The sequence below is a fragment of the Hippocampus zosterae genome, chromosome 17, assembly GCF_025434085.1.
Source record: "Hippocampus zosterae strain Florida chromosome 17, ASM2543408v3, whole genome shotgun sequence".
NCBI lineage: Eukaryota > Metazoa > Chordata > Actinopteri > Syngnathiformes > Syngnathidae > Hippocampus > Hippocampus zosterae.
In genome coordinates this window covers 3,889,087-3,913,021 of record NC_067467.1, presented here as the reverse complement: position 1 = coordinate 3,913,021, position 23,935 = coordinate 3,889,087, and the positions used below count along the sequence as shown (strand labels likewise).

The 23,935-nt window shown below is 44.8% G+C and overlaps 3 protein-coding genes across 11 annotated transcripts; 1 reads left to right on the top strand and 2 right to left on the bottom strand.

The window, feature by feature from the left end:
• Positions 1-3,501: 3,501 nt before the first annotated feature.
• lgals2a (lectin, galactoside-binding, soluble, 2a) lies at positions 3,502-5,797 on the bottom strand. Its single transcript, XM_052049432.1, has 4 exons — positions 5,626-5,797; positions 4,334-4,413; positions 4,084-4,255; positions 3,502-3,995 (listed from the first exon to the last, which is right to left on the bottom strand). The coding sequence occupies exons 1-4, from the start codon at positions 5,629-5,631 to the stop codon at positions 3,849-3,851; spliced, it is 405 nt and encodes a 134-aa protein (XP_051905392.1). The 5' UTR covers positions 5,632-5,797; the 3' UTR covers positions 3,502-3,848.
• Positions 5,798-7,092: 1,295 nt separating this feature from the next.
• On the top strand, positions 7,093-13,319 carry gtpbp1 (GTP binding protein 1). 4 transcript variants are annotated; one of them, XM_052049395.1, is made up of 14 exons: positions 7,093-7,541; positions 8,709-8,820; positions 8,933-9,113; positions 9,191-9,374; positions 9,588-9,752; positions 9,826-9,949; positions 10,220-10,334; positions 10,423-10,567; positions 10,927-11,109; positions 11,253-11,388; positions 11,525-11,703; positions 11,879-11,992; positions 12,215-12,265; positions 12,427-13,319. In XM_052049395.1, exons 1-14 carry the CDS (start codon positions 7,359-7,361, stop codon positions 12,535-12,537), a joined length of 1,983 nt encoding a protein of 660 aa, XP_051905355.1. In that variant the 5' UTR covers positions 7,093-7,358; the 3' UTR covers positions 12,538-13,319. The 4 variants fall into 4 exon arrangements, with proteins under 4 accessions (XP_051905355.1, XP_051905354.1, XP_051905357.1 ...); XM_052049394.1 differs by having other exon boundaries at positions 7,094-7,541; positions 11,831-11,992; XM_052049397.1 differs by lacking the exon at positions 12,215-12,265 and having other exon boundaries at positions 7,096-7,541.
• Positions 13,320-13,435: 116 nt separating this feature from the next.
• On the bottom strand, positions 13,436-21,163 carry sgsm3 (small G protein signaling modulator 3). Of its 6 annotated transcripts, none has more exons than XM_052049386.1 (21): positions 20,996-21,163; positions 19,012-19,102; positions 18,708-18,793; positions 18,332-18,395; positions 17,823-18,034; positions 17,616-17,723; positions 17,405-17,548; positions 17,124-17,319; positions 16,891-17,036; positions 16,511-16,741; positions 16,244-16,429; positions 15,923-16,078; positions 15,769-15,823; positions 15,643-15,692; positions 15,400-15,552; positions 15,258-15,328; positions 15,127-15,175; positions 14,876-14,961; positions 14,645-14,767; positions 14,456-14,516; positions 13,436-14,203 (listed from the first exon to the last, which is right to left on the bottom strand). In XM_052049386.1, exons 2-21 carry the CDS (start codon positions 19,016-19,018, stop codon positions 14,120-14,122), a joined length of 2,268 nt encoding a protein of 755 aa, XP_051905346.1. In that variant the 5' UTR covers positions 19,019-19,102; positions 20,996-21,163; the 3' UTR covers positions 13,436-14,119. The 6 variants fall into 6 exon arrangements, with proteins under 6 accessions (XP_051905346.1, XP_051905347.1, XP_051905345.1 ...); XM_052049387.1 differs by having other exon boundaries at positions 19,012-19,105; positions 20,996-21,122; XM_052049385.1 differs by having other exon boundaries at positions 19,012-19,105; positions 20,854-21,104.
• Positions 21,164-23,935: the final 2,772 nt, after the last annotated feature.

The following is a 23,935-nucleotide window of genomic DNA, read 5'->3' as shown; positions in this document are numbered from 1 at the left end:
ATTTTCAACAATGCGGGTTGCAGGCATCTCAGCAACAAATGTTTTGTACCTGCATACTTGTTCTCTCCAGACTTGTCGACTTCCTCAAAAGTTAACTTTTGATTCCTCAGGCAGCACCGTGTGGCCTTCAGTGCTTTCCATGACTTCTTTCTTTTCCTCCCCCCATCCATGGGTGTCACCTTTTATCTCTTCCCCACTTTGTTTCCCTTGGTTAGACTTCCTGTTGTTTTCTCAACAAGGGCGTGACCTTTTTGGATATGAGCAAATCGACAAGATTACGAACAGCTGCGTTGCAAAAGAAAAAGGCAGGACACCTGAACATAAAATACAAATGCGTTTTACTGCAAAGTTTAATGACACACTGGTTTTGTGATGTATGATTCAAGATTGGACTTGTCAGTAAATGGCAACGCAATGACACAAATATCACAGATACTCAAAAAATTCCATGTCTGGATTAAATTATTTTCTCCAACGAGGATACCAAGACGTACTAATCAATTCTATCCATTGTGTATTGCAATCAAATGTAATTTTAGCTCTAATTGGATTTGTACTCAAGGCTGAAAAAGCGATGTGTGGAGAGTCTCTGTTGCCGAAATGCAAATGCGGTACATACTGTTACTGTACCTTTTTTTTTTTTTTTAAATAAAGGGGCATGCGGCCCACAGATCCACAGTGTCCCACCCCTGAAGTTGACACCTACTTTTTCTGGAAAACTTGAACTCGGGTCTCTCTGCGTTCCCATGAAACATTCAGCATTTTTATAAATGTGTTCAGCTTTGAGTAGATCAACCTCGTGAGGTGATATCAGTCACAAGTATGAAAACGGGTGATAGGCGGAGTGCAATCGTTTGGCACCCAGTACAGTGTCCCCCCCCCCCCCCCCCCTACTTTTCACCCAAAGTCATTTGGAATACAGTCCAGGTCTCTCTTTACCATGAAAACGAAAAGTGGCAGAAAATGAATGAATGATCACAATTACAACAACAACAAGAGCAATAAGAACCATTTTGTGCTCTCGACAGTAAAGTCCAAGTCCTGGTTTTCCACTCTTGCGCCCCCCTCTGCAAGCTCAACACACATCCATCAACTTGACAGTGAAGCAGCAAGGGAAGAATTTAAACCCATTTGACTCACTGTCAAGTCTATTTGCTGAATGCCTCCATTCCTTCCACACGCGCGCACACACACACACACACACACACAAATTGTGTACATTCATCTCTGACTATCGTCTCATTTCACAGTCTGGTCCTTTCTTACCTAGCCAGAAAAGCCCCCAAGAGGGATTTAGTAAATATAAAGCAAGTACCGGTAATATATTTCCCATTAGAGTCTAATTCTATTACGCAGTGGGCTTGTATCGATCCAAACATTGAGATAGACGTGCAGGAAAAGTAGGAAGCGGAGTCAAGTTGATAGCAGTGTGGTTTTGTTTGGATAGAGTAGCGTTTATGGGTTTATACAATGTGGTGGTGGGCGGTCAGGGACAGCAAGGTACTATCACAAGCACTGAACGACGTTTACGTAAGCTTTGATTCATAAAATTGTATTATTTTATATTTGGTCTACTTTCTTCATATTATACGTGATGATCTTTCTTTCGCAGCTACCAGAAGTGGATGTGGATGTTGGAAGTTTTTTTTTTTTTTTTTTATCCAATCAGATGTCCATCTCTGGTGTCGCGTCGTGCCGATGGATGTAACAAACGACATTAGAAATTGGTGTGTTTTGTGAACCAATCGGATTTCAAAGCCAGCAACGTTGACCCTTGATGGCAGCAGCGTTTTTCCATCCTCTGATTGGTCGGTCCAAACTTGTTACAGATCAGGAATCCACCCCCCCCCCCACCAAAAAACAAAAAACACATTCCAGCAAAGTGTCACTGTGATTTGTCTCTCAATTGTGCAGAGTAGGAATTTCCTAACCCCCCCCCCCCTTCTGAACGAAATGAAAGCGGGCATGAGATGCAACTTCAAACCAATTTTGAGCTACTGCGTTTCCAGTACAACTGGACCCTCTTAAGGTGAGCGCCCCTGAAATTGTGCAGGTTAACCGCTCGAGCGCCGTTCACTCTTAACAAATGTTGAATAATTCTCCCAAGTTCTCGATGCCACAAACCAACAGGATACATGATGCAAAAACGTGTTCCAAAAGTAACCCTGCAGGGGAGGCAGGGATGTACACGCGGCAAGCACCGCAGTGAGCCCGGGGTGGGCCCACGCGCATCTCGATGTGAGGCTGATCGCTTTGGTGCAGAAATCTGAAGTCATGCGGGGAGCTAAAAATAGTTTTTATGTAAGCTGAGGAGATTCATTTTTAGTCGGCACAGTTTACGTTTACACACAAGCCAATGAGGTGACACTGTGCAGGTAAATATTTTCAGAGGGTGTGGGTGTGTGTGTGTGTGTGCTCTCATCTTTCTGCAGCGCCGATCTTGGCCTCACACTTATATTGCGTTGACATCCCTTTGTTTGTGCAACCTGGTGGTGTCAACCTCTGAAGATTGGACACACATCACAACAATTTGATGATGACCACAATGGTCCCCCCCTGCACATTCTGTCAGCCATGTTGGGACTTGCTAGGACTATGTTCTACACTCACAACAAACAAAATCATACCTATTTTGTATGGGTAAGACGCACGCCACTCAACATGTCAATTAGTTACACGTCCGCTTGATCATCATTGGCTGCAGATGATCACATGACATTGCTTGTCCAATTAGTGCTGTGGAAAATTTAGTTCGCTTAGTAGTCAACGTGTGACTGTCGTGCTAGTACGTCGTACAAAAAAAAGTACTTATCTCTTGAAATGTTATTTTTTTTGTTTTTAATAAATGCGTTTTTTTAATATCTTGAATTTGTAAAAATATATATTTTTCACTCATGAGGGGTTCGGTGAATGCGCATATTAACTGGTTGGGTTGGATACCTCTAGAAAGGTTAACCACTGTTGTATGATTCCCAGTTGTAGATAAAAAAAACGTTCATTAAGCCTTACTGATTAGATTTGACACCGACAAGAAAGTTTGCTTTAAAACTGCAAAAGTGGACACATCCATCTTTGGCTTATTCTAGCTCAAAGCAAAGCCACCTGTTGACGTGCAGAGCTGGTTCCCAACTTTTAAGATCAGTCTCGTTGCCTTTTGTTACATCAGATGAAATTGAATGAACACTTGCACATCTCTCGCATGCAGCCCAGCATTCAAGATCAGGTTTCGTTGGAATGGATCCAGATAATAGTCCAGACCTTCCATTTCCTGTGGCGATATATACAGTATAGTTTTTTTCATTACATGGGTTGAGGCAACAAGTAAAAATGAGGCCATCAGCATCCAATTAGAATTAGCAAGCACCTTATGATTAACTCGCTTTTCATAATTCTCGGCAAGTGAATCGCCGTATTTAACATTCTTGTTACAATGGCGCCATCTAGCGGCCAAGTTGTATTATCACGCTGGACACATTTCACAAGAAATCACAAAAGTCCGTCCACGTTCTATCCTGCTTTAATATGCATTAAAATGCAAGCATTTGGTTCACGTCTGGAATGTTTGGGAGGCAAACAGTCGAGAAACTCAGTTTAGTTAATGAAAAAAAAAGTTAGGTTATTTTAACAGTCAATTGTAGAGATTTAGTCAACATTTCTAAATTGTGAGTCTTCATCTCTTTGACCGTATTATTTCCATTTGTAAAAAAGTTAATTTATCGAATAGGTCCTACAACTGAAAGGTTAAAACTTTTGTCAGTAAATGGTGTGTATGTAAGCAAATAAATGGGGTCCAGTGAGCTCTGCTGCAAAGCACCAATTTAAAAGAACTATCCTACAGCCGTCGTGCTTTATTTAATCTCGAAGCTGGTGACACGAGCATCTCCGGTGAAGCTGATGAAAGAGTATTTTTCGGCGCCCATGCGGTTGGGAAAATGGATTACGGAGCCATCCGACAGAGAGACTTGGAATTCCGCGGGAGTGAACAAAATGTTGATCTACGAAGAAGCAAAAGGAGAAAATCAGTAGGAAATTCTGGATCTTTACATTACATCAGGGAAAAATTCAAAAAAAGAGATGTCTGACTTTGAACTCCGCCCCCTGTTGGAATGGGAAACCTCCCTCACGGTGCTCCTCGCACCATTTGCCATCCTGGTAAGAGTTGCAAACCACCGCGTTGGCGTCGCCGTGCGCGTTGAAACGTGGGTTGATGTGCATGGTGATGTCCTTCTCGTTTGGACCAACGTTGAGTGCAAAGCTGCGGCAACACAGACAACACGGATACCATTACTGCTAAATATTGTGACGACCTTTGAAATGAACGATCGGCACTTACTTAGTAGCGTCAGGCTGAGCCTTTCCGACAATTGTCAGCGTCTGCCCTACTTTGAAGGACATGTTCTTTACAACCATGCCCTGCGTAGAACAAAACACAAGACATAAGCATACTGTTGAAAAGATCACCAAATATAAACGGTGACATCTATAAGAGCAGACTTCCGCTTGTCATTTGATGACTTTTCAGATCTTTCCATTCAACTCATGGAAGCTCGAAGGATTCCAGCTGCCGGTTCTCTGCAGCACCCCATCTTGAGGAACTCATTATGATACGTTGACTAGATGATATAACAATTGCCTCAGAGATATTATTTTGGGTGAGTGGGGGGGGGGGGGGTTTAAAAAAAGTCTGAGTGCAGCAGAAATGCTTCTGTGCACGTGGCAGTAACGGTATATTAGCGGTAAGTGGGCCGTCTCAGGATTGGGACAATCACAATTCACAAAAGTTCTTCACCTTTTTTTTTTTTTTTCAAAAAAGGTTTTGAAAAATAATCTGTGCTAGGCAGTGAGACCAAGTTCAATCCCGCCACACTTTAAGACACGTTGGACACGTTAAGCGAAAATTAGAGGTTGAAGACCAGCCAAGCCATGATAGGAAAAGCAGGCTTGTGGGGAATCTTATAGCTGCAACATTCTTTCCATAGAAGAGTCCAACTGCAAAGTGGGCGCGCGCGACAAATGGCGCCGGGCCCTAAAGTCTGCGAGGGGAATCCAACGTCCAAGGCGGATCACAAATTCGGCCTTTGCAAAGTTCCGCATGCTCATTTTGGATTGATGGCATGTTTTTGTTTTATGATGATGATCAGTTCAGTACTAGTAGCCAACAAAACCAGACAAGACATTTGTAGAATAAACTCAGTTTGAGTCCAAAAAGACCTTAAAAAAATGCTGCATGATTTGGGATGGAACTTGCTGATATTTTGTACAAAAACGTCGACAGTGGCCAAACAAGCGTTGAGCTTGTAGAATCAATTAAATGAAGAACGCAGCGAGTTTAAGCACCGACTGAGGAGCAGCTGAGAATTCAGCCGTTAGTTGGCAAATGTTCATGGGAGCACTGCAGTGAATACTTTGACCATAAAAGGCAACAGAACACATCCAGATGTCTCAAAAGAAAACACGGCAGGTTACAAATATCCATACGTGAACTGTAATTTAAGTATAATGATGACATTTGGTCATGTGCTTCTTTGTCATGCGATACTGAAAAGAAGAACAAAAAGGGCAGCACTAAATGTTCACGAGGTATAAAAACAGATGCTAGGAGACGCAAATGAAACTTTTACTTACGGCCATTGTGATTTCAGATGTGGTCAACGGGGATGAGCAGCTGAAAAGAAGAAGTGGTGAGTGCAGGGCCTCGCCTCACTGGCCTCCGAGGTTTTATGCGGAGGGGGAGGCGGCGGCGTTTCATCGACAGTCCGGGCGGCCACAGAACTTCCATCCTTTGGACGACACCGACCAATGAGATCACGTTAAGACTTGAACCCGCTGATAAACGGTTTTAACAAGCAACTGTGGACCCTCGGAAAGGGGGGGCTAATTACTGCCTGACATTACATTATACTGTCACATTGTAACTTTGGAGTCGTCAGGCCAAGGGGCCGCGGATAGAAATGAATTTGTCACCAAGGAGACAACTAAATATTTAGCTCAGCTGAATGTGGAAATGCCCACCTACTAGATTTAGCCTGTTAGAGAATCATGTGACAGTCAGCCCAGCTTGGAGTGGGTTGGAACTCCACTGCAATTGCAAGTTGAGATGAAGGCATTTCAATCACAATGGCAAGCATTGTTTGCTTCTCATCTGAGGACAGACATGGCAATTGTACGTCAATAAAAAATGTAAGGCGTTTCTTTATTTTACTGGTATGTCACAAAATTCCAAAGATTTTCATTTTTAAGACTATTACTGTGCTGTATTACTGAACAGGTTGTGGGTTCGACTCTAGTCTTTGGCCTCCCAGAATGGAACATGCATACTCTATCCATGCTTGTGCGGGTTTTCAAAAAGGACACTCTGACATTCAATAACATTGCAAAAATTGAAGAATCTTCATGATACCTACTGGGATAAGATCCAAATCACCTGCAAGCCTAAAGGGATCAAGCGCGACACAAAATGGATGGCATTTAGATTTGGCACATTGTTTTAAACTTACAGTATTGATCTTTCCTCCTTTCCTCGACCTCAACTGTGTTTTTGCAGAAGTAGCTCGCCAGCAGGACGTGCAGTCAGGAGTTTGGGTGACCAAAAGACCTTTGTAACACATGTTACACAGCACAGATCTATATTGCATGATGATAGTGTGCACATTCAGTAAGGCACAATTCAAACCTACCCTACAGACATGTTGTCACGGTCTTTTCTCATTTTGGATTGACATACATTTTCATTATCATCTTGTCGTTGAGTGTTATATAACTACACTCCCACACACAGACAGATATATCGATCGATCGATCGATACATAGAAATAGGTGGCTAAGACGGAGACGGAGTCATACGTCACAGTATGGTGACGTCCTCTGTGACAGAGCACCGGAGAGTTTTACAGTGACCGACGTCGATGATTGCCATTCCCCGGTTAGCCCTTGTGTTTATCAAACTGTAATAGACTTTGACTGGCAGGTTTGGCCACGTATGACGCCCAAGAGTTGCACACACACACACACACAACATTCGGAACCATGAGAGGAGGAGGCTACAGAAACATGGTCGACCCCCCCTGCATGACATTGGTTCTCTGCTCGCATATTCAAGACAATCAGAGAGACCATTGGCGAGCATGTAACATATTCATCAACACCCCCCTCATTATTATCAACAGGGCGGTAACGTGTTATTTTGAAAAGCAAACTGACAGCTCACCAAAAAACCCGTTCTTTCCATTTGCAATGTTTACAAAATTAAGAGCGTCCGTCGTGTAGCTAGTAGCTATCCGACGTTCTCAGCAAGGCATCATCCCAAACATCCCCGACAGCCCGACACAAATCTACCAGAGCACTTCTCGCATACAGAAATGGCATCGATAGCAGCGGCGGCGCACGAGTCGAGCTCTGCGCTCGCTGACGCCTTACTCCCGGCGAGCATTTTCGCACCCGACCGGGGAGGATGCTTGGACGATCCCGGGGATGAACTCTACGAGGACGGCGACATGATCAACGGCGAGCCCAAGGACCGAAGGATTGACTTTACGAGCAAGGTGAAGCTAGGCCCGAGATGGCACTCGGCTACTGCTAGCTGGATGTATGTGAAAACGAATGAATGAGATTTTCGTTGAATGTTGTGTTTGTTTTGCCGACGTTGCGTTTAATGTTAGGAACCGAGTATATTTTATCACGAACAATACCAAACACGGTACAGCAAGGGTTCTTTCGTTTTCGCAGAGACGGGAAGCCGGCTGTCGCGAAGGCTAGCCGCAGTAGCCAGCGTAGCTGGGAACTGACTGCTTTACTAGCCGCAGTAATAAACATGAAGTTACATGTCAATTAAAGTATAGTGTTGTAATAACAGCAGTTTATTTTACGTGGTTTAAACTGCCCACACCTATATTATGTGGTTGAGAACGACAGAGATACATAATAATAATAATAATAATAAACAGCCCGTGACCGTAGGTTAAGGTGAGTTCACGAACAAGCTGGTTAAACAAAAAGGAACATATGGAAGTTCATCGAGGCAAACTGTGCCGTTTGTGGTCTCATTTTCTTGCATTAAATTACAAAAAAATGGTTTGCATCTTTTGAGAGTTACATTTGATGCAATTCTCAAAAAAAATCAAACCAATTTTTTAATGCCCTGTAGACAAGTGACAAAATGTACGCGTTATTTTCAGCTTAAGCTGCTTTTCCAAACGGAGCCCCCCACTCAAATGTCTGTTGTTTTTCAGATTCTTGTCGTACAGGTTCAGCGGGTGGTATGATGCAAACTGAGGATAGTGGTTATAATATTCAATTGGCTGCAGAGGTCAAATTACTCATCACAAAAGACTGACGAAGCAGCCACCTTACATTGCACATGGTTGCATCACTTTCTTGAGCATCCTCTCATGTCAAGTCATCATTTTAATTTTCAATTCCTAAACGGCACACACAATGTATTTGAGGTAAAATAAGGTGTTTAAAGTTTTAGAGTAGCTGTACTTTCAGTGGTAGTAATGCTCTCTTTTATCAATGATTTAAAAGGTGACTGCATGGGAAGGGGGCAGCTGTAGTTGTGAAATGAAGTTTTTTTCCCCTTATACTCCCCTTCCCCTTAAATGTTGCAATTTAGTACTTTAGAATATTTTTCAACACCAGCTTATTTTATCACCCCAACATTACTGTAACAATGTTTTTTGTTGTTGCCTTTTTTATCGCATGCAATAAAGCTGGCCCTTGTCAGTCCAAATGGAGAGCAGTATGACTCCTTACTGAGCCAGCTAAGGGACAGGATGGAGGAGGGATCTGGAGAGACCATCTATGTGGTTGGGATGGGTTCAGGTGAGTGACTCCCTTGACGCACATGCTGTTGTACATCATATCCGATTCCCAAATTGGATATAAATCATACGTCGGATCTTGTTTTTGAACGGTTTCCTTTTTCCTCTTTGAGATGGTTGCGACTGGGGTCTCAACGAAAAGGACATGGAGGCTTCAGAGGCCACAGTGCGATCCATGTGTGCACAACTGGATTCTGATCTGATTCCGCTCAGGGAACGCACTGAGGCGGAGGGTTTGGTACGGGACTATTTGATACGGCGACGTGTGGGGGAGCTGGACTTCCTGGAGGTCAGGTGAGTGGCAAAGACTTATCTGTTGTGTTAAAGGGCTTCAACAGATTTTCTGCATGATGTTTTTTTTCCCCTCCTAGAGTGGCAGTGGTTGGGAACGTGGATGCTGGTAAGAGCACTCTTCTAGGAGTGTTAACACATGGAGAACTGGATAACGGCAGAGGCTTCGCTCGCCAGAAACTCTTCAGACACAAGCACGAGATGGAAAGCGGCAGGACCAGCAGCGTGGGCAATGATATCCTCGGATTTGACCAAGAAGGACAGGTGACAGCGACAGCTTTGGACTATAAATGCCGATATCCTACGAGAGGAACACAAAGGGTGCACTGGATTCATCATCTGCTGTTGCAGAGTTTTGCATGCACAATACAAAGCAATTTTTGGGGGGGTCATATTGTCAGTTGCGATGTACAAGTGAGCTACATCAGCCTGAGAAAAGCTTTTCAGTCAACTCGTCCTCTTGATCTCTTTGTTTAGGTCGTGAACAAACCGGATAGCCACGGCGGAAGTCTGGATTGGACCAAAATCTGCGAGAAGTCCTCAAAAGTGATCACCTTCATCGATCTGGCTGGCCACGAGAAATACCTGAAGACCACCGTGTTTGGAATGACTGGACACTTACCAGACTTTTGCATGCTCATGGTAAGAAGTGGCATCCGAGAGTTCTCTTTATTAGTAAAAGATTAATCTTGAGATTCATCATCGCCCTTGTCAGGTCGGCAGTAATGCAGGGATTGTGGGCATGACCAAAGAGCACTTGGGGCTGGCGTTGGCCCTCAATGTGCCCGTGTTTGTGGTGGTGACAAAAATTGACATGTGTCCAGCCAACATCCTTCAAGGTAAGTCGTCTGACGTGCCCATTTTTGCTCACGTTCTCAACAATGTCCCCAATGTTATTTTGTTTGTCATATTATCATTGTGCAACACGTTTTAGGAAAAGTGAGAATATTTTTTGAGAGGACATTTTATTCGAAACTACTTTAGACATTCATAATTAACTGCTCATGGGGCTAAATAACCAGGACATTATTCCTCGACTTGAAGTCGAGCGATTAAAAATAAATGTGAAGAGAAGCCGTCATTTTTTGTGTGTGCTCTGATCCTAACAGAGACATTAAAGCTGCTTCAGAGGTTACTGAAGTCCCCCGGTTGCAGGAAAATCCCAGTCCTGGTGCAGAACAAGGACGACGTCATAGTCACGGCATCCAACTTCAGCTCAGAGAGGTACAAAATCGGCCCCGAGGCAGTTTCCGATTGAGACTGTGAGAGTGAAGCTCTCTTCAGTGACTTCCGTTTGTGTGCCTTCCTGTAGGATGTGCCCCATTTTTCAAATCTCAAACGTGACCGGAGAGAACATGGACCTGCTCAAGATGTTTCTCAACCTGCTCTCATCTCGCACATGCTACAGAGACGACCAGCCGGCTGAGTTTCAGATTGACGACACCTACTCTGTACCCGTGAGTGTCGCTTTGCAAACAGCAAACTTCCATTTTATTGTCTGCTGGCTGTGATTTCAACAGTGCAGTAATTTATACAGCAGTGTTTTACAACCATCATTGTTACGTCTGAATAAATAATAACAACTCCATGTTAAGTCTGGAATACAAAGCTATTGTCCTGTTGTATGAATGGCAACAGGTGGATACATCAGTTTTGCCTGTGACTACATAATAATATATTTCATCTTTGTCGCATATGAAAAAAATATTTCCTCAATTATTTTGGGACAGTCTACTAAATTTTATGATTTTCCAGAGCACTCCACAGCATTGTGGTAAGCGTTAAAACTTAACTCCACCCGTATTGCCTGTCTTAGGGAGTTGGAACAGTAGTGTCAGGAACTACGTTACGTGGACTGATACGTCTGAACGACACCATGTTACTTGGGCCAGACCCTTTGGGCAGCTTCATTTCCATCGCTGTCAAATCAATCCACCGCAAAAGAATGCCGGTAAAGGAAGTTCGAGGAGGACAGACTGCCTCTTTTGCGCTCAAAAAGGTAAGTGGGCAAACACCGCCCCCTAGTGGCCACCTTTATCTCCTGATAAATTCCTCAATGCCCACTGAGCCAAAGTCCAATAAAATATACCGTAGTTGATCAATTATTTCCGTGATCCTCCACCATAATCCTGTTTGATACAGATCAAGCGTTCCACCATAAGGAAAGGAATGGTGATGGTGTCCCCGAGGTTAAACCCGCAGGCCACTTGGGAGTTTGAGGCAGAGATTCTTGTGCTACATCACCCGACTACGATATCACCCCGATACCAGGCTATGGGTGGGTCATGTACAGTTTAGATAAATGTCAGCGCTTAGTGTTTTGCTATGTTTCTGTACTTCAGCATGTCGGTTTATCTACCGTGTTGAAACGGTTGCTTACCTTCTCATAACACGCCTTTCACTCTCCTCAACAGTCCATTGTGGCAGCATAAGGCAGACCGCCACCATCTTGTCCATGAACAGAGACTGCTTACGGACCGGGGACAAGGCATCCGTCCACTTCCGCTTCATTAAGACCCCCGAGTACCTTCACTGTGACCAGAGGCTGGTTTTCAGGGAGGGACGCACGAAAGCTGTAGGGACCATCACAAAGGTAACACAAAAGGCATGGTCAGGCGTTTTGTCAAAATGCTTCCAGAAAAATCAAACGTCCTTACCTTCAGGGCAGGAGATTTGCTTGCGCCCGCCATCAAAACCATTCCCTATCGCATTCCTTTCAGCTCCTGCAGTCCACCAATAATTTGCCGTCAAACTCCAAACCTCCACAGATTAAAATGCAGTCCACGAAAAAGGCACCGGCTCGAAAAGACGACGGCACCACCGCAACAGCAGACGACGGGTTGACGATAGCACAGTCGGCGGGCCTGAGCATGACACGACAGGTGAGAAGCGTGGTTTGGGGGGGGTGGGGGGGGCATAACAGAAGGGGTTCTGCTCATTCTTTATGTTGTGAACTCACCCTGCTAACTGCTTCTCTAACTTATTAACTCTTCTGTCTTTTTAATTCTATTCTTGGAATGTCTCATTCATCCATTCACACTGTGTCGTACATCATGTATCATTGCTCTCCCCTCTCCTTTGCTTGCGTGGCTGGCTCCCGGAAGGGAGAGGGGGAGGAGGACCCTCAGTTAAAGGAGGGCAACAAAGACAACAAGGTAAAGTGGGTCATGATTGACAGTGATCCTGAGTGGGGGCGGGGGGGATTCAGTAAGATGGGATCTTGCTGGAGTTTTCTACAAGTTTGATTTTCTGCTACACTTGTGCGCACGCAGTCAGTGCATTTTTTTGTTTTCATGGTGATTTCTCTTTTGTATAGCCAAAAACGGGAGGAGGTGGAAGAAGAAGAGGCGGTCAGCGACATAAAGGGAAAGGCCAGAACATCTCTGCAGTAGCAGCAGCCTCCACATCAGGAACAGGAGGATGCTGAACTCTTTGCTTGCCTCCGCCTGCTCCATAACCCTATTCCAGCTACTTTAGTGCAAAACACTCCTCAGTCTTACTCCTCATTGCCTTTTATACCGGGGTTTTATTGTAAAGGGAATGTTCAGAGCTACACCCGCAAAACGTGTGCAGCTTGCATTTTGTTGTTAGATCTGCCATCGCTGTTGAGAATCGTTTTACAAGAGGGAGTGGAGATTAGCTTGTCACAATCGTTTTTCAAAGTGGCGTCATGAGAGGGAGGGAAGAACCCCCGCCATCAAGGGTCCAAACAAATAAATGCAGCTAAAAAAAAAAGTGACACTCGCCCATGCATTGCCTGTGAAATTGCAATTAAAAGAACATTTTGTGAACTATTTATACTTCATATGTAAAGGAGTTGTTGGCCGTACCCGAATTCAAAGTTTAAGTATACAACTGAATGTAGCACAGAGCACATATCCTGTCACTCCTAAATATATGGAAACTAATATAATGTTACCGTCAATTATTTGGCACATATGCAAAATTTTACCCTTGGATATTTGATGTTCCTAATTTTCCACCTTGTATTACTTGCGCTCTTCCACCCAGCAGTACTCCTGCACCATGCCTCCACCCTACACAAACTAAATCGCAAACTCTTTCTTGTCACCCCAGCAGTGGCTCATGATTGTAAGACATGCAGTGTTAATTGTGGACTCTAGTACCTATTGTGTTACAGCTTGCTACTGGTAACGTGACATTTACTCCACCAAGATCTCAATAAACTGGTTTTACTGAGCTGCACAATAGTTTTTTTTTTAATTGGTCTGTTTTTGATGTAAAAACTGTTTATCGAGAGTGACCAATATAATATTCGGCTCCAGTCTTGTGTTTGATGATTTTTTTTTTTATAAACAAAAATATCTCATCAGATAATTTTATTTGGATTGCAGAACACCATTTTTCTTCAACGTGCATTATTCACTACCACAGTTCAGGTAGCACACATTCACACACACGATAATATACACAGTCTAAAGGCTGTACTTGGCACTTTACATTTAGCGTAATATGAGACAAGTTCTGTGAAAAATAATTTCAAAATTTACAAGCTTTAAAGAATATTCTGTTTTGGTCTTTCAATGTATTGGTCGGTGATATGGAAAAGTCAAATGTTTTGGTGTGAGAGAACAATGGCTGCACTTCACGAGAGGATGCCCCTCAAGCCTCCCTCGTGCACCAATCAACTAGTGGGGGAGCAAAAAAAAAAAAACTGGCTGAAAGTAAGGACTGCAGTCCAGTGAATACAGACGATTCTGTACTTCTTTTTCACCTCCATAATAAAGTTTCCAAAACATCCTCCAAAACCACCGTGAACAAAAAAATAAATAAATAAAATTGGATGCATCTTGATGCACGCACACTTGAGTTCACACAAACCAGTGACCCTTAATGGCAACCAGGAGGCTTATAGTCATTGAAATGTGTTGCCATGTTCCAACAAAGTCCATGTTGAGTCCAAGGATCAGACAAAAACATGTTTCAAAAGACACACAAGTCACACACGCACACTCATGTGAGGATACAGTTTTTGCCCAATTTTTTGTTTAGCCGTCAATGTCCCAGCTGAAGAGATGATGCTTCACCAACATATCCTGCACGCCCTCTTTCAGTGGCCTCTGCTCCTTCTCCTAGAACAGAATGGACCAAAGCAGCAACATCAGACTAAACGCTGGAACACTTTTAAGAGTAATTCAAAGATGACATGGAGATCTTAGTGGCTGAACAGAGGAAACGAGTCAATGACAACCGGAATAACAAAGTGAAGCCCCTGCTGAATGGTAGATCCTTAAAAATCCATAACCAGTAAACATCATGTGCTCCCCTCTACATTTCACACGAGTCTTCTGCTCCTCTACGTTGCAGCAACTCTCTTGGCTTACCTCCTTCCGCTCCGGTAATTCGCAATCTTGCGAAAGACTGAAGGCAAACTTTGAAAGGACCCTGTCGAAAGAGAAGTTACTTTCACTTCACTCCTGTATGTAAACTATATTGTATTGATAGCAAACATCAATCCATGAAACCACACAAATTGAAAGAAAATATGCAGAAGTTCTACTTCAAATTCTGACCTGAGTTCACATTTGATCTGGACCCATCCGGGACTGCGCAGGAACGACCACGGATGATACCATTTCTCGACAGCCGCCATGCTGGAACACAGCACCTCCAGCCATAAGTGCAACACCTGCTCACTGTTGGGGAAAAGATGCAAGCGCACGTTTCGATTCGACTCGTTTTTTAAAAAAACCTTTACTTTCATTCGAAACAATTAATTCTCACATATGCGTGCGTGAACTCACTTGAGGCCCACGCAGACCAGAGACCTGAACTTGACATCCATCTGAACATGAGCCACGTCATGGCTCATGTTGACTGACTGTACCGCCTAAAGAGAGCAGACAGATGGCCCTCAGACTTAAAAAAAAACATAAAAATTCTGGAGGTTCCTGGGAAAGATCATTCTAATGCAGAAAAGTTTAGACTTCTCACAAGCCATCGAATCACCCAAATCCATACTTTGAACTGGACTGTACATTAAGAAACTACTCACCCGGTATAGGAGCTCCTCTGGTGTTAGAACCTTCCCATCTTCATCTAACCTGTAATAAAAACCATGACCTTGAATTCAAGGTACTGGAAATCTACACCACTGCTACCAAATAAGCGTGTGTGCGCGTTTACCTGAAGGTTTTACACAACACTAATCTTGAGTAGACAGAGTTGAAATCCCTCTCGACCTCTCTGCTGGCCGCCTGACGGGGAGCAGGAGGAGAAGGATGTTGGTGGCGCGGCATGAAATTTGGCGGCAGAGAATTTGCGGTACCTCTTCTATGAATAACCACGGGTGACAGGGCCCGCCCAAAATGGAAGGTTTCTTAAGGCCGTGAAGAAAGATGGCCTTGAGGGCCGGACACAGAGTCCCTCTGGCGAGATCGGTCACAGCTTCTGTTACCGAGTCATCCCCTGCTAACGAGTACTGCAGACACAGAAGGCGGCAGCAAATTTTTGGAGCAAGAAGCAAAGAATCTCCGGTCTATCAAGACACCGGCGACGGTGAATCGTTTACCTCTTTGCTCCTTTCATCGAGGATCTCCACAAACTTTGCGGGGAACCAGCCTGTTTGTTGAGAGCAACGCAGTTATGGAAAATGAGCGTATGCGCACTGCAACGGGAAATGCATCCACATACGCACCTCGAAGACCATTGAGCTCTCCGACCCAACAGTGTTCGTCCTTTTGTGAGATGATCTGCCAGTTAAAAAAAAAAAAGAAATCAAATGAAAAAATTCACAGCTCCTCTCAGTCATCGGGGTTCGCTATATTATGCGCTCGTGCGTCATATCTCACAGTGATGATGTCATTCTTCCTGAAGCCCAACTCGTCATCATCATGGCGCTCAAAATCCAGCAAAGCCTTTGCTCGTCTCCGTCGGTTTCGGGACACGACCAGGAAGTTTTCATGGTCCCGCTGGTGGCTCTCCATGGAGTAGTCAGGGGTGAGCTCCTACAGTGGAAAACAAATGGCCAAAACACGACGTTTCATTTCCCCTCGCGAGACGGCGACAGCATCTCGTGAGCTATCTAATCTTTCGACGGCATGTCTTGTTTTAGGGATCGGATATTCTGCAAGCGTCGTCGTGATTCGCTGCTTGCGGTGTTGTGAACTCACAGTGCTGGAGTGGCGTGGGTCCAGACAGTGGAAATGTTCAGAAGTGCGCGTGATGGCCTCTCGAAGGGCCGCCACCAACTCGGTCTGCTTAATGTTCTTGGACTTGAGCGCTTCGGCCTCATCCTCCCCAAAGAGCAGCGAGCTGAGAGTGGACTTTCTCCGCAGGGACTGTCTCCTCACCACCTGCTGACGCACAGAGACGCAAAGCGGGCGACGTCGCCATTCAAAACAAATTCGTCGGCCAAAGCCCGGTCTTGAACGACTGACCTTGTTGAGATTGGAATTGAGCGGCACGTTTCCACTGTCGAGCTGGGCCTGTTCGTTGAGGATGTAGGCAAGGTGCTTGTGTCGGTGAGCGTCCAGCGTGTCCTGCGACAGATTGCCCGCCAGCCTCAAAGCTTCCCCGAGAACTGCGGGCCCGTCTCTCAACTGGCTCGGCAGGTCGGAGAGCGTGTTAAAAATGGACGCGGAGTTTTCCGACGATATGAGCTCTTCCTCCTGAGGGAGCGGAGACGGATTTGTGAGGATTAGTCGGCAACGTTCGATTAAAAAAAAAAAAAAAAACACCTTTGAGATTTCATCTTGCCGTTTGATAACATTTCAGGAAAGAAATAAAAGACGGTACGACATCTGATCTCACTAAAGACCTTGATCTTAAGCATGCCCAGCGTGATTTGAAAGAGAACCAAGGAGCCCTGGTAGAAGAGGAGGTCCCAGATCCGGAGGAGTAAACGGATATCCACCACGCTGGCAAAGGATGTCAGGAACCAGTGCAGCGTGATCAGAGACAGCTCTAGGGAGGAAACGGTTGCATTTAGAAATACAGTTTTACATTTTTTTTTTTAAAATGTTCCTTCATATTGAGCTAAACGAGCCATACCAATGTCATGCTCTTGCAAAAGGCGGTCAAGGGCCGGTAGGTACTGAACGATGAGCTGACGAAGCACCCTCTGGTCCGTTTGGACGCCCAGCAGGGTGGAGGAGAAGTACGACGGTGGGAGGAGGTCTTCAATCAGAGCACACATCATCCACAGCACATCCTCCTCCTCCATGAAGAGCAACAGACAGGAAACCACCTAAAAATTAAAAAAAAAATAAAAGTGCATCGATGCTGAAACAAAGCTCGAAGAAATAAGCAGAGATTTGGAGATCAACGTTCACCATTCCAGTTCCCTGACAGTAGCCAATGTCGGGGTAAAGCCAGGCCAGGCCTCGAAGTACCCGTCGCAGCCTCGGGACCCCGACGCTTGTTAGGTTATTGAAGCACACGTTGGTGGGCATTGTCCGCAACAGGTCCTTCTCTATCTAAGGGATGGATTTTTCAGGTCACGACTATCATTCAATAGCGCAACGTTCACCTCGGGGATCTCGCCTGTTTGGCTGTGGAGGCGTCATCGTTGGAGCTGTTTTTGATGATTTCTTTGTAGGTGATTTCAGAAGTTCTCTTTTTCTGCAGCGCTCCAGACAGACGCATCCATAACTGGCAGAGCGAAAAAGACACCCGCCGTCGTGTTCGTTTTATCCGAAAAAGTCGCCAATTTCCCATTTTGGGGTCAGTATAGCACAAGGCGCCGCTGACCTGCGGCCTCATGCTATGAGGGATGCCACCGAGTACGAGTGCGCGCAGGCGTTCGGAGCGCGGAAGGACCGGCGCAATGAGCTCCCAGGTGAGGTCGCCCACGGTGTGATTATGCGTGAACTCCAAATGGGCTTGCCAGCGCAACCTCTGCTGAGGGTTTTCACACTGCGGTGAGCCTTCGGTGCCCAGCCAAGGATCGGGATCATCAGTCGCTGCATGAGAAGACATGAACAATAAGATGAGGATGCTTGGAAATGTTTTGAGCCTCCTGAAATCATCACGTGATCATCAGAGATGAGAGAGATCATCAAAGCATCAAAAGAAGGTCAATGGGGCGAGGATGAAGTACAAAGAAATACTGACCAATTGCGGTCATGACGCAGAGATCACATGTACTTCAATGCAACTAATTCGAAGCCAATTTGATTTGCCATTAAATATTTCCCGGGCAGGATGAGAGGAACTTCACTCGCAAAGAAATGAGCATGTCCATGCGGGTTAAACTTTACCGTCCAAGTCCACTCTGAAGCCAAACTCATCGTACTTGAGTTCAGTCTGTTCCGAGTTGTCTCTCTGTGGAGGGCAAAACAACAGTTTGCTTTGGTTGGAAGGAAAACAAACGAGACAGTGTGCCTGACATGATCAAAAAACAGTTACGCAACCAAGGCACATGTACATTAGGGGGAAAAAAAATTAAAATCTCACGCCACAGCAAATCAAAACGTCAGACAAAGTGGCCGCAAAGGTTAATTACAGGATGTCATCTTTACAGACCAATTCAATGAAATTGTCTAATTTCTCTGTGGCACTCCTGATGATCATCACCGATTTAAAAAATAAAAATAAAAATAACAATAATGTGTGCACGGGAAGTCACGCGCTTACTTGATGGTACTTTGCCAAAATGTCCTGGGGCCACATGCTTGGAGTGAGAGCCGAGAAGGGCCCGCCGGGAGCCGGTGTGTATGTCCCTGAAATAAAGACATCAAAGCAATCAAGCTTGCCGAAGAACAGTGTACTCACGTTAAATACCGCAGGTAAGCAGACAGGCGCGCTTTGTTTGTTTGTTTATTGAACATAAAACATAGACAGTAACAATTTGACAGAAAATAAGGTAGATAAAATAGTAAAAAGAAAGAAATAAGTCTTCATTCAACACAGTTATCATTGAAGATTGACTAAACAATACCTGACATGGTGGACGTGGATTCTAGAGTGATGCCTTCTCTATTCCAAGACTGCGGTCACTCTGACGTCAGGTGCGGCAGTCGCTCCGGGATCTGCTGAACACAAATCAGCACAAAAAGGTGGTTCTATTGGCTGCTTATCGGAACATGAAGGTCTCGCGGCACAGCAAAGAAGCAGACTGATGAAAAGAATGAAAGGGCGGGGAGAAGAAAAAGGACGAGGCCACCTCTTGTGACCACATGACTGCTGCACTCACAAGAGGCTCATTAATAAGCTCAACTTCTCGTCACAGTCGGTTTCTTGCGTATTATTTGCCCTTTGGCGGAATCAGCAAGCGGATCTTCCACCAACAGAAGGACAAAGTTGTGGTTCTCTTCAGCGCTCAAATAATCTGTGACAGGGGGTAACATTGATTTCGGCATCATTTCTAGACGCCGGCTCTCCAGATTTAGAATGTTCATTTTGTGAATCCGTAAAAGGGGGAAAAAACATGTCTAAAAAAAAAAGCTCATTTCTGGACCCACTCTGAAAACAATAATATGGAAAATAAAAAAAAATAAATATTGCAAAAAATTACGCCTGCCTTACCCGGATTTACTTTTAGACGCAACAACTTTGAGGATGATGCATGGCAACAAAGGTGTGTGTAAGTGCAAGAAATATAGGAAGGACCGTCAGAAGTGGACTCATTCACACATGCAACCACATTCAAACAAACCAGCACAGCAGCAGAAATGACTCATTCAGCAGCATCCAAAGGAGGATTTAGGACTTAAGAGAGATGAGAAATCAATTTGAGGATGGGAGCAGAGCCAAGCAGCTTCAGAGGATATGTAACTCAGACAAAGAATTGAGATTTGAGAGCCAGGCCCTGACATACACTTTAATCACGTGCCAAGAAATCCAATGTGACGGAACCTCTCCTACCAACGGTTGCACACATGTGGCACAAATACAGCAGTCCGTCCAAAAGAGTCACCTGCAAAATAATTATCTTTAGAGAAGTCAAGTTCTTTCAAATAGAGAGCTGACTTGAGGAAAGTCTTGTCCAACTATGTATCGTTGTGACTGTGCTCGCCTTTGTTTACCCTGGAAAAAAAAAATCAGCGTGCTGCAAGAAGGTTCTGCCGAGTGTATACATTGGATGCGACTTCTCCATTTAAGCACGCAAGCAGGGTAAGTCTAACACTGGTGACTCATGCTTTCATCTCGTCAAGTGGATGCGTCTACCCACACAATGACAAAAGCAAGATGTTCATCTGGAGATGGATGGCCAATAATGGGGCCAGATTATTATTATGTTGTCTCTCCTCTTAAAGACACACGCGCACTCTCAATGCGTATGGCATTTCCTCATCACCGTGCACGGGGAAATAGTAGAAATGACACTCACTGCAATTTCAAAAGGATTGTTCCGTGACGTCGAAACAGGATGCAGATCAGGAATATTGTTACACGCAGCTTCACTAGCTTTTCTACCGTCACTTTGTTTTGAAGAAACCACCACGAGTTACAAGTCGCGTCACGACCAAGAGCATCATTAGATGACGTAAAACGACCCCAGGTCCCCCGAATGACGTCAAAACAGTCGTACGCTATCTAAATATAGCGTTACTTTTAATTCATGCCAGTCTGGTTTTCCAAACCCTACAAAAACACATGGACGTCACATTTGGACCGTACGTAAGACCGTAGAACCCCCATAAGACAACAAAACGGTGCTGTTGGTCGCACGCGCGTCAGAAACCATTGCAATGTGTTCATGCAAGTGTCAGCTGTTAGCTAGCATGAGCATATGGCTCGCAATTACGTTTCAGGATTATTGCCAGCTAGCCAAACTCACCGTGACATTCGTAAAGTGTAAACAAGGGCGTGTGGCTAGCAGCAGACGCGTTGTTCACCATGAAGGGAAAGATGGAAACGCCGAAAGCGGCGCCATGGCGTTTGTCTCAAGGGATTTAAAAATTCACGAAACGACTGTGCACCTGCTAGCGACGTGGAGCTCCGCTGTATCCTTGCACCTTTCAACGCTTGCTCCTGAGCGGCCATTCGGGAGAAATAGTCCCACATCCCGGAACTAATCGTCCCCCTGAAATCGTCATCTCTGTATCCTTCCGCGCAGCAAGAGGTGACGTAGCACAAATCTTTCGTTCATTCATTTCCTCCCTCATTCATGCCATCTCAACCTACAAAGTTGTCTACTCACAAGTGAAAAAAAAACGATACGACGACTGAAATTGTGACCGTAACCGGCAGTTTCCTGAAAAAAACCCTGAAATTACCCCACTGTTATTTCGACTCAAGTAAAAATTGACTCGACAAATAATTCAATTTCTGTGGTCATCATTTTTTTGTTTGCCACTTCACAAGGTTGTGCAAAGCAATGGGTCAACGCGTCATTTTGATAACATTAAAGCCTACCCCCTACATGAGCAACCGGTATTTTATTTTTCTTCTCACTAGCGATACGCCTACTATTTAAGTTGCTAAAAGAGGCAAACTCATTCGTTTTTTTTAAATATCCAAATTGTCAAAAAGGGCATTTTATAAAATTGGCAGAGAAGAAAAAAAAAAACACCTTAAAATGCCAAGTCATTTCGTTTGTACTTTACTGAGGGAGTTGAAAACAGGACTTCTTAGAGTCATTTCTAACAGTTAATATTCCATAAATAAAAGGGGTACTTTTGACGATCGTGATGCTAAAATACCAACTTGAGTTAGGTGGAAAAAAATCGATCAAACCATGACTTTCATGAACTTCACTGCTGATGAATGTTGAACCATACTCTATTTTACCACAAGGTGTCTCTAGTGTGTTCGCTCTCTGAACTCGTTTACAGTTGAGCCAATGAGATAAAAAAAAAAAACTTAGCATCATTCATTCATTCATTCATTCATCTTCCGTACCGCTTGATCCTCACTAGGGTCGCGGGGGGTGCTGGAGCCCATCCCAGCCGTCTCCGGGCAGTAGGCGGGTGACACCCTGAATCGGTTGCCAGCCAATCGCAGGGCACACAGAAACGAACAACCATTCGCACTCACACTCACACCTAGGGACAATTTAGAGTGTTCAATCGGCCTGCCATGCATGTTTTTGGAATGTGGGAGGAAACCGGAGCACCCGGAGAAAACCCACGCAGGCCCGGGGAGAACATGCAAACTCCACACAGGGAGGCCGGAGCTGGAATCGAACCCGGTACCTCTGCACTGTGAAGCCCACGTGCTAACCACTGGACTACCGGGCCGCCCTGCTTAGCATCATAAGATGCCATATACTTACGCATATCTTCAGTCCACCGCCATCTCACGTGAAACACAGAAGTGCCTTTTTTCGCAGTAGAATAGTAAATAGAATTAATACAATTCCATCTAAACATTTTTTCCATTAAGTCATGATCGGACACTCTTGTTTTTTGTGCCTTTTTTTTTTGCACGTGCACACAAAAGTGTGACACTCTTGTTGCATTGCAGTTCAACCCCTCTGCAAACAACTACAATAATAAGCTCTGTTTAAGAAACCCATTGACTGCTCCTGTCGTCGGCAAGGCAGACATATTTATGCAGCTCATGTATCGACTCTCATTAGTGGGGATCGAGCAAATGAACCCATTGTATGAATAATAATGTACAAATTGGTGAGTGTATTTCTTAAATACCTCTCTCCCTCTCCTCCTCCCACCTCGGCACTCTTAACTCTTTCACAATGGCGCTTCTGCTATTTTAACCCCCTCGCTTTGCTTGAACACTCATCTCACCGCACCATGCCACTGTGAGTCACATCAATAAAAATGCCGCAGCCCAAAGCCGACCTTGCCCAGGGCCTGCAGAACCCCTGCATGCACCCTCCGTGTCATATGGTGTGGGTGTGCCTCTGCATTCCTCATCTGTCTGACTGCCTCTGTCATTTTTGATACGGTGACGTAGACTGATGGAGGGGGAAGAGAGAAAAAAAATGGCTCATACACTGCGGTTGCTATGATGTCAGAGACAAGCAAAAGAGAGGAGGAATAGAATTGAGAAGGGAGGCGGTCGGAGACGGCAGACGAGGTAACGGAGAGAAAACATCCTGAGATAAGAGGAGTGTGAAGGAAAAAGATAAGCGGATGAGCAAGACCATTATTTGCTCGTGAGGCTCTTTCATTTGTTGTAGTGATGAGCAAATGAAAGAGCAAAGCAGATAGACCGCATTTGGAGTTCCATACGCACATTCATTGGAGGAAACGAATGATTATGGATCGCCGTGAAACAGCAGGTTGTCATCAGTTAAGGGGGAGAAGAAGGGAAACATTCAGTCATTGGGATTCAATGTGCTTCACTCGTGCAGTGTTGGGGGGCAGACACGAGATAGTGCTGTTGTGTTACACCAGGAGGTTCCGTGCCCATATTAATCAGTCGATACTCGCATGCATAAATTAGGCTCTGTATATTTATGCGTGCGTATAGAAACCAGCATAAGCCATGAATCTCACGTCCATATTTAGCGCCTAATTGGATCAAGCGAAGGCCTCATTTACATCAAAATGACCAGTCCATCGCATGACGCGTGTCCTGTCATACTACGGATGCGCGTAAGTGTAAAACACGCAGGTTCATGTAACCTCAATGATGCCTGCTCTTCCATCTCCATCGCTTGCATCTTTTATGGTTAGAAAGTCAAGATAGGCCAAGCCGGGCTCGCTCTCCTGGGTTGGATCATACGGCTTTCACGCAGATGTTGCTCCGGTCTCTGTGTAGCTCTCCTGTGCTGAGGGGAGTTGAAGATAAAGGGCACCACTCAAAGAAGACTTTGGAAAATGGCAGTGGGGAGAGAAGACGTTCTTTGCATTCCTCTCTATTCTCTCCCCAACCTGATTTCCAGGCTTATCTGTGCTGTGTTTGACAAAATTGAGCATGCATGTTAATGGCATGTAACCGCAACATGATTC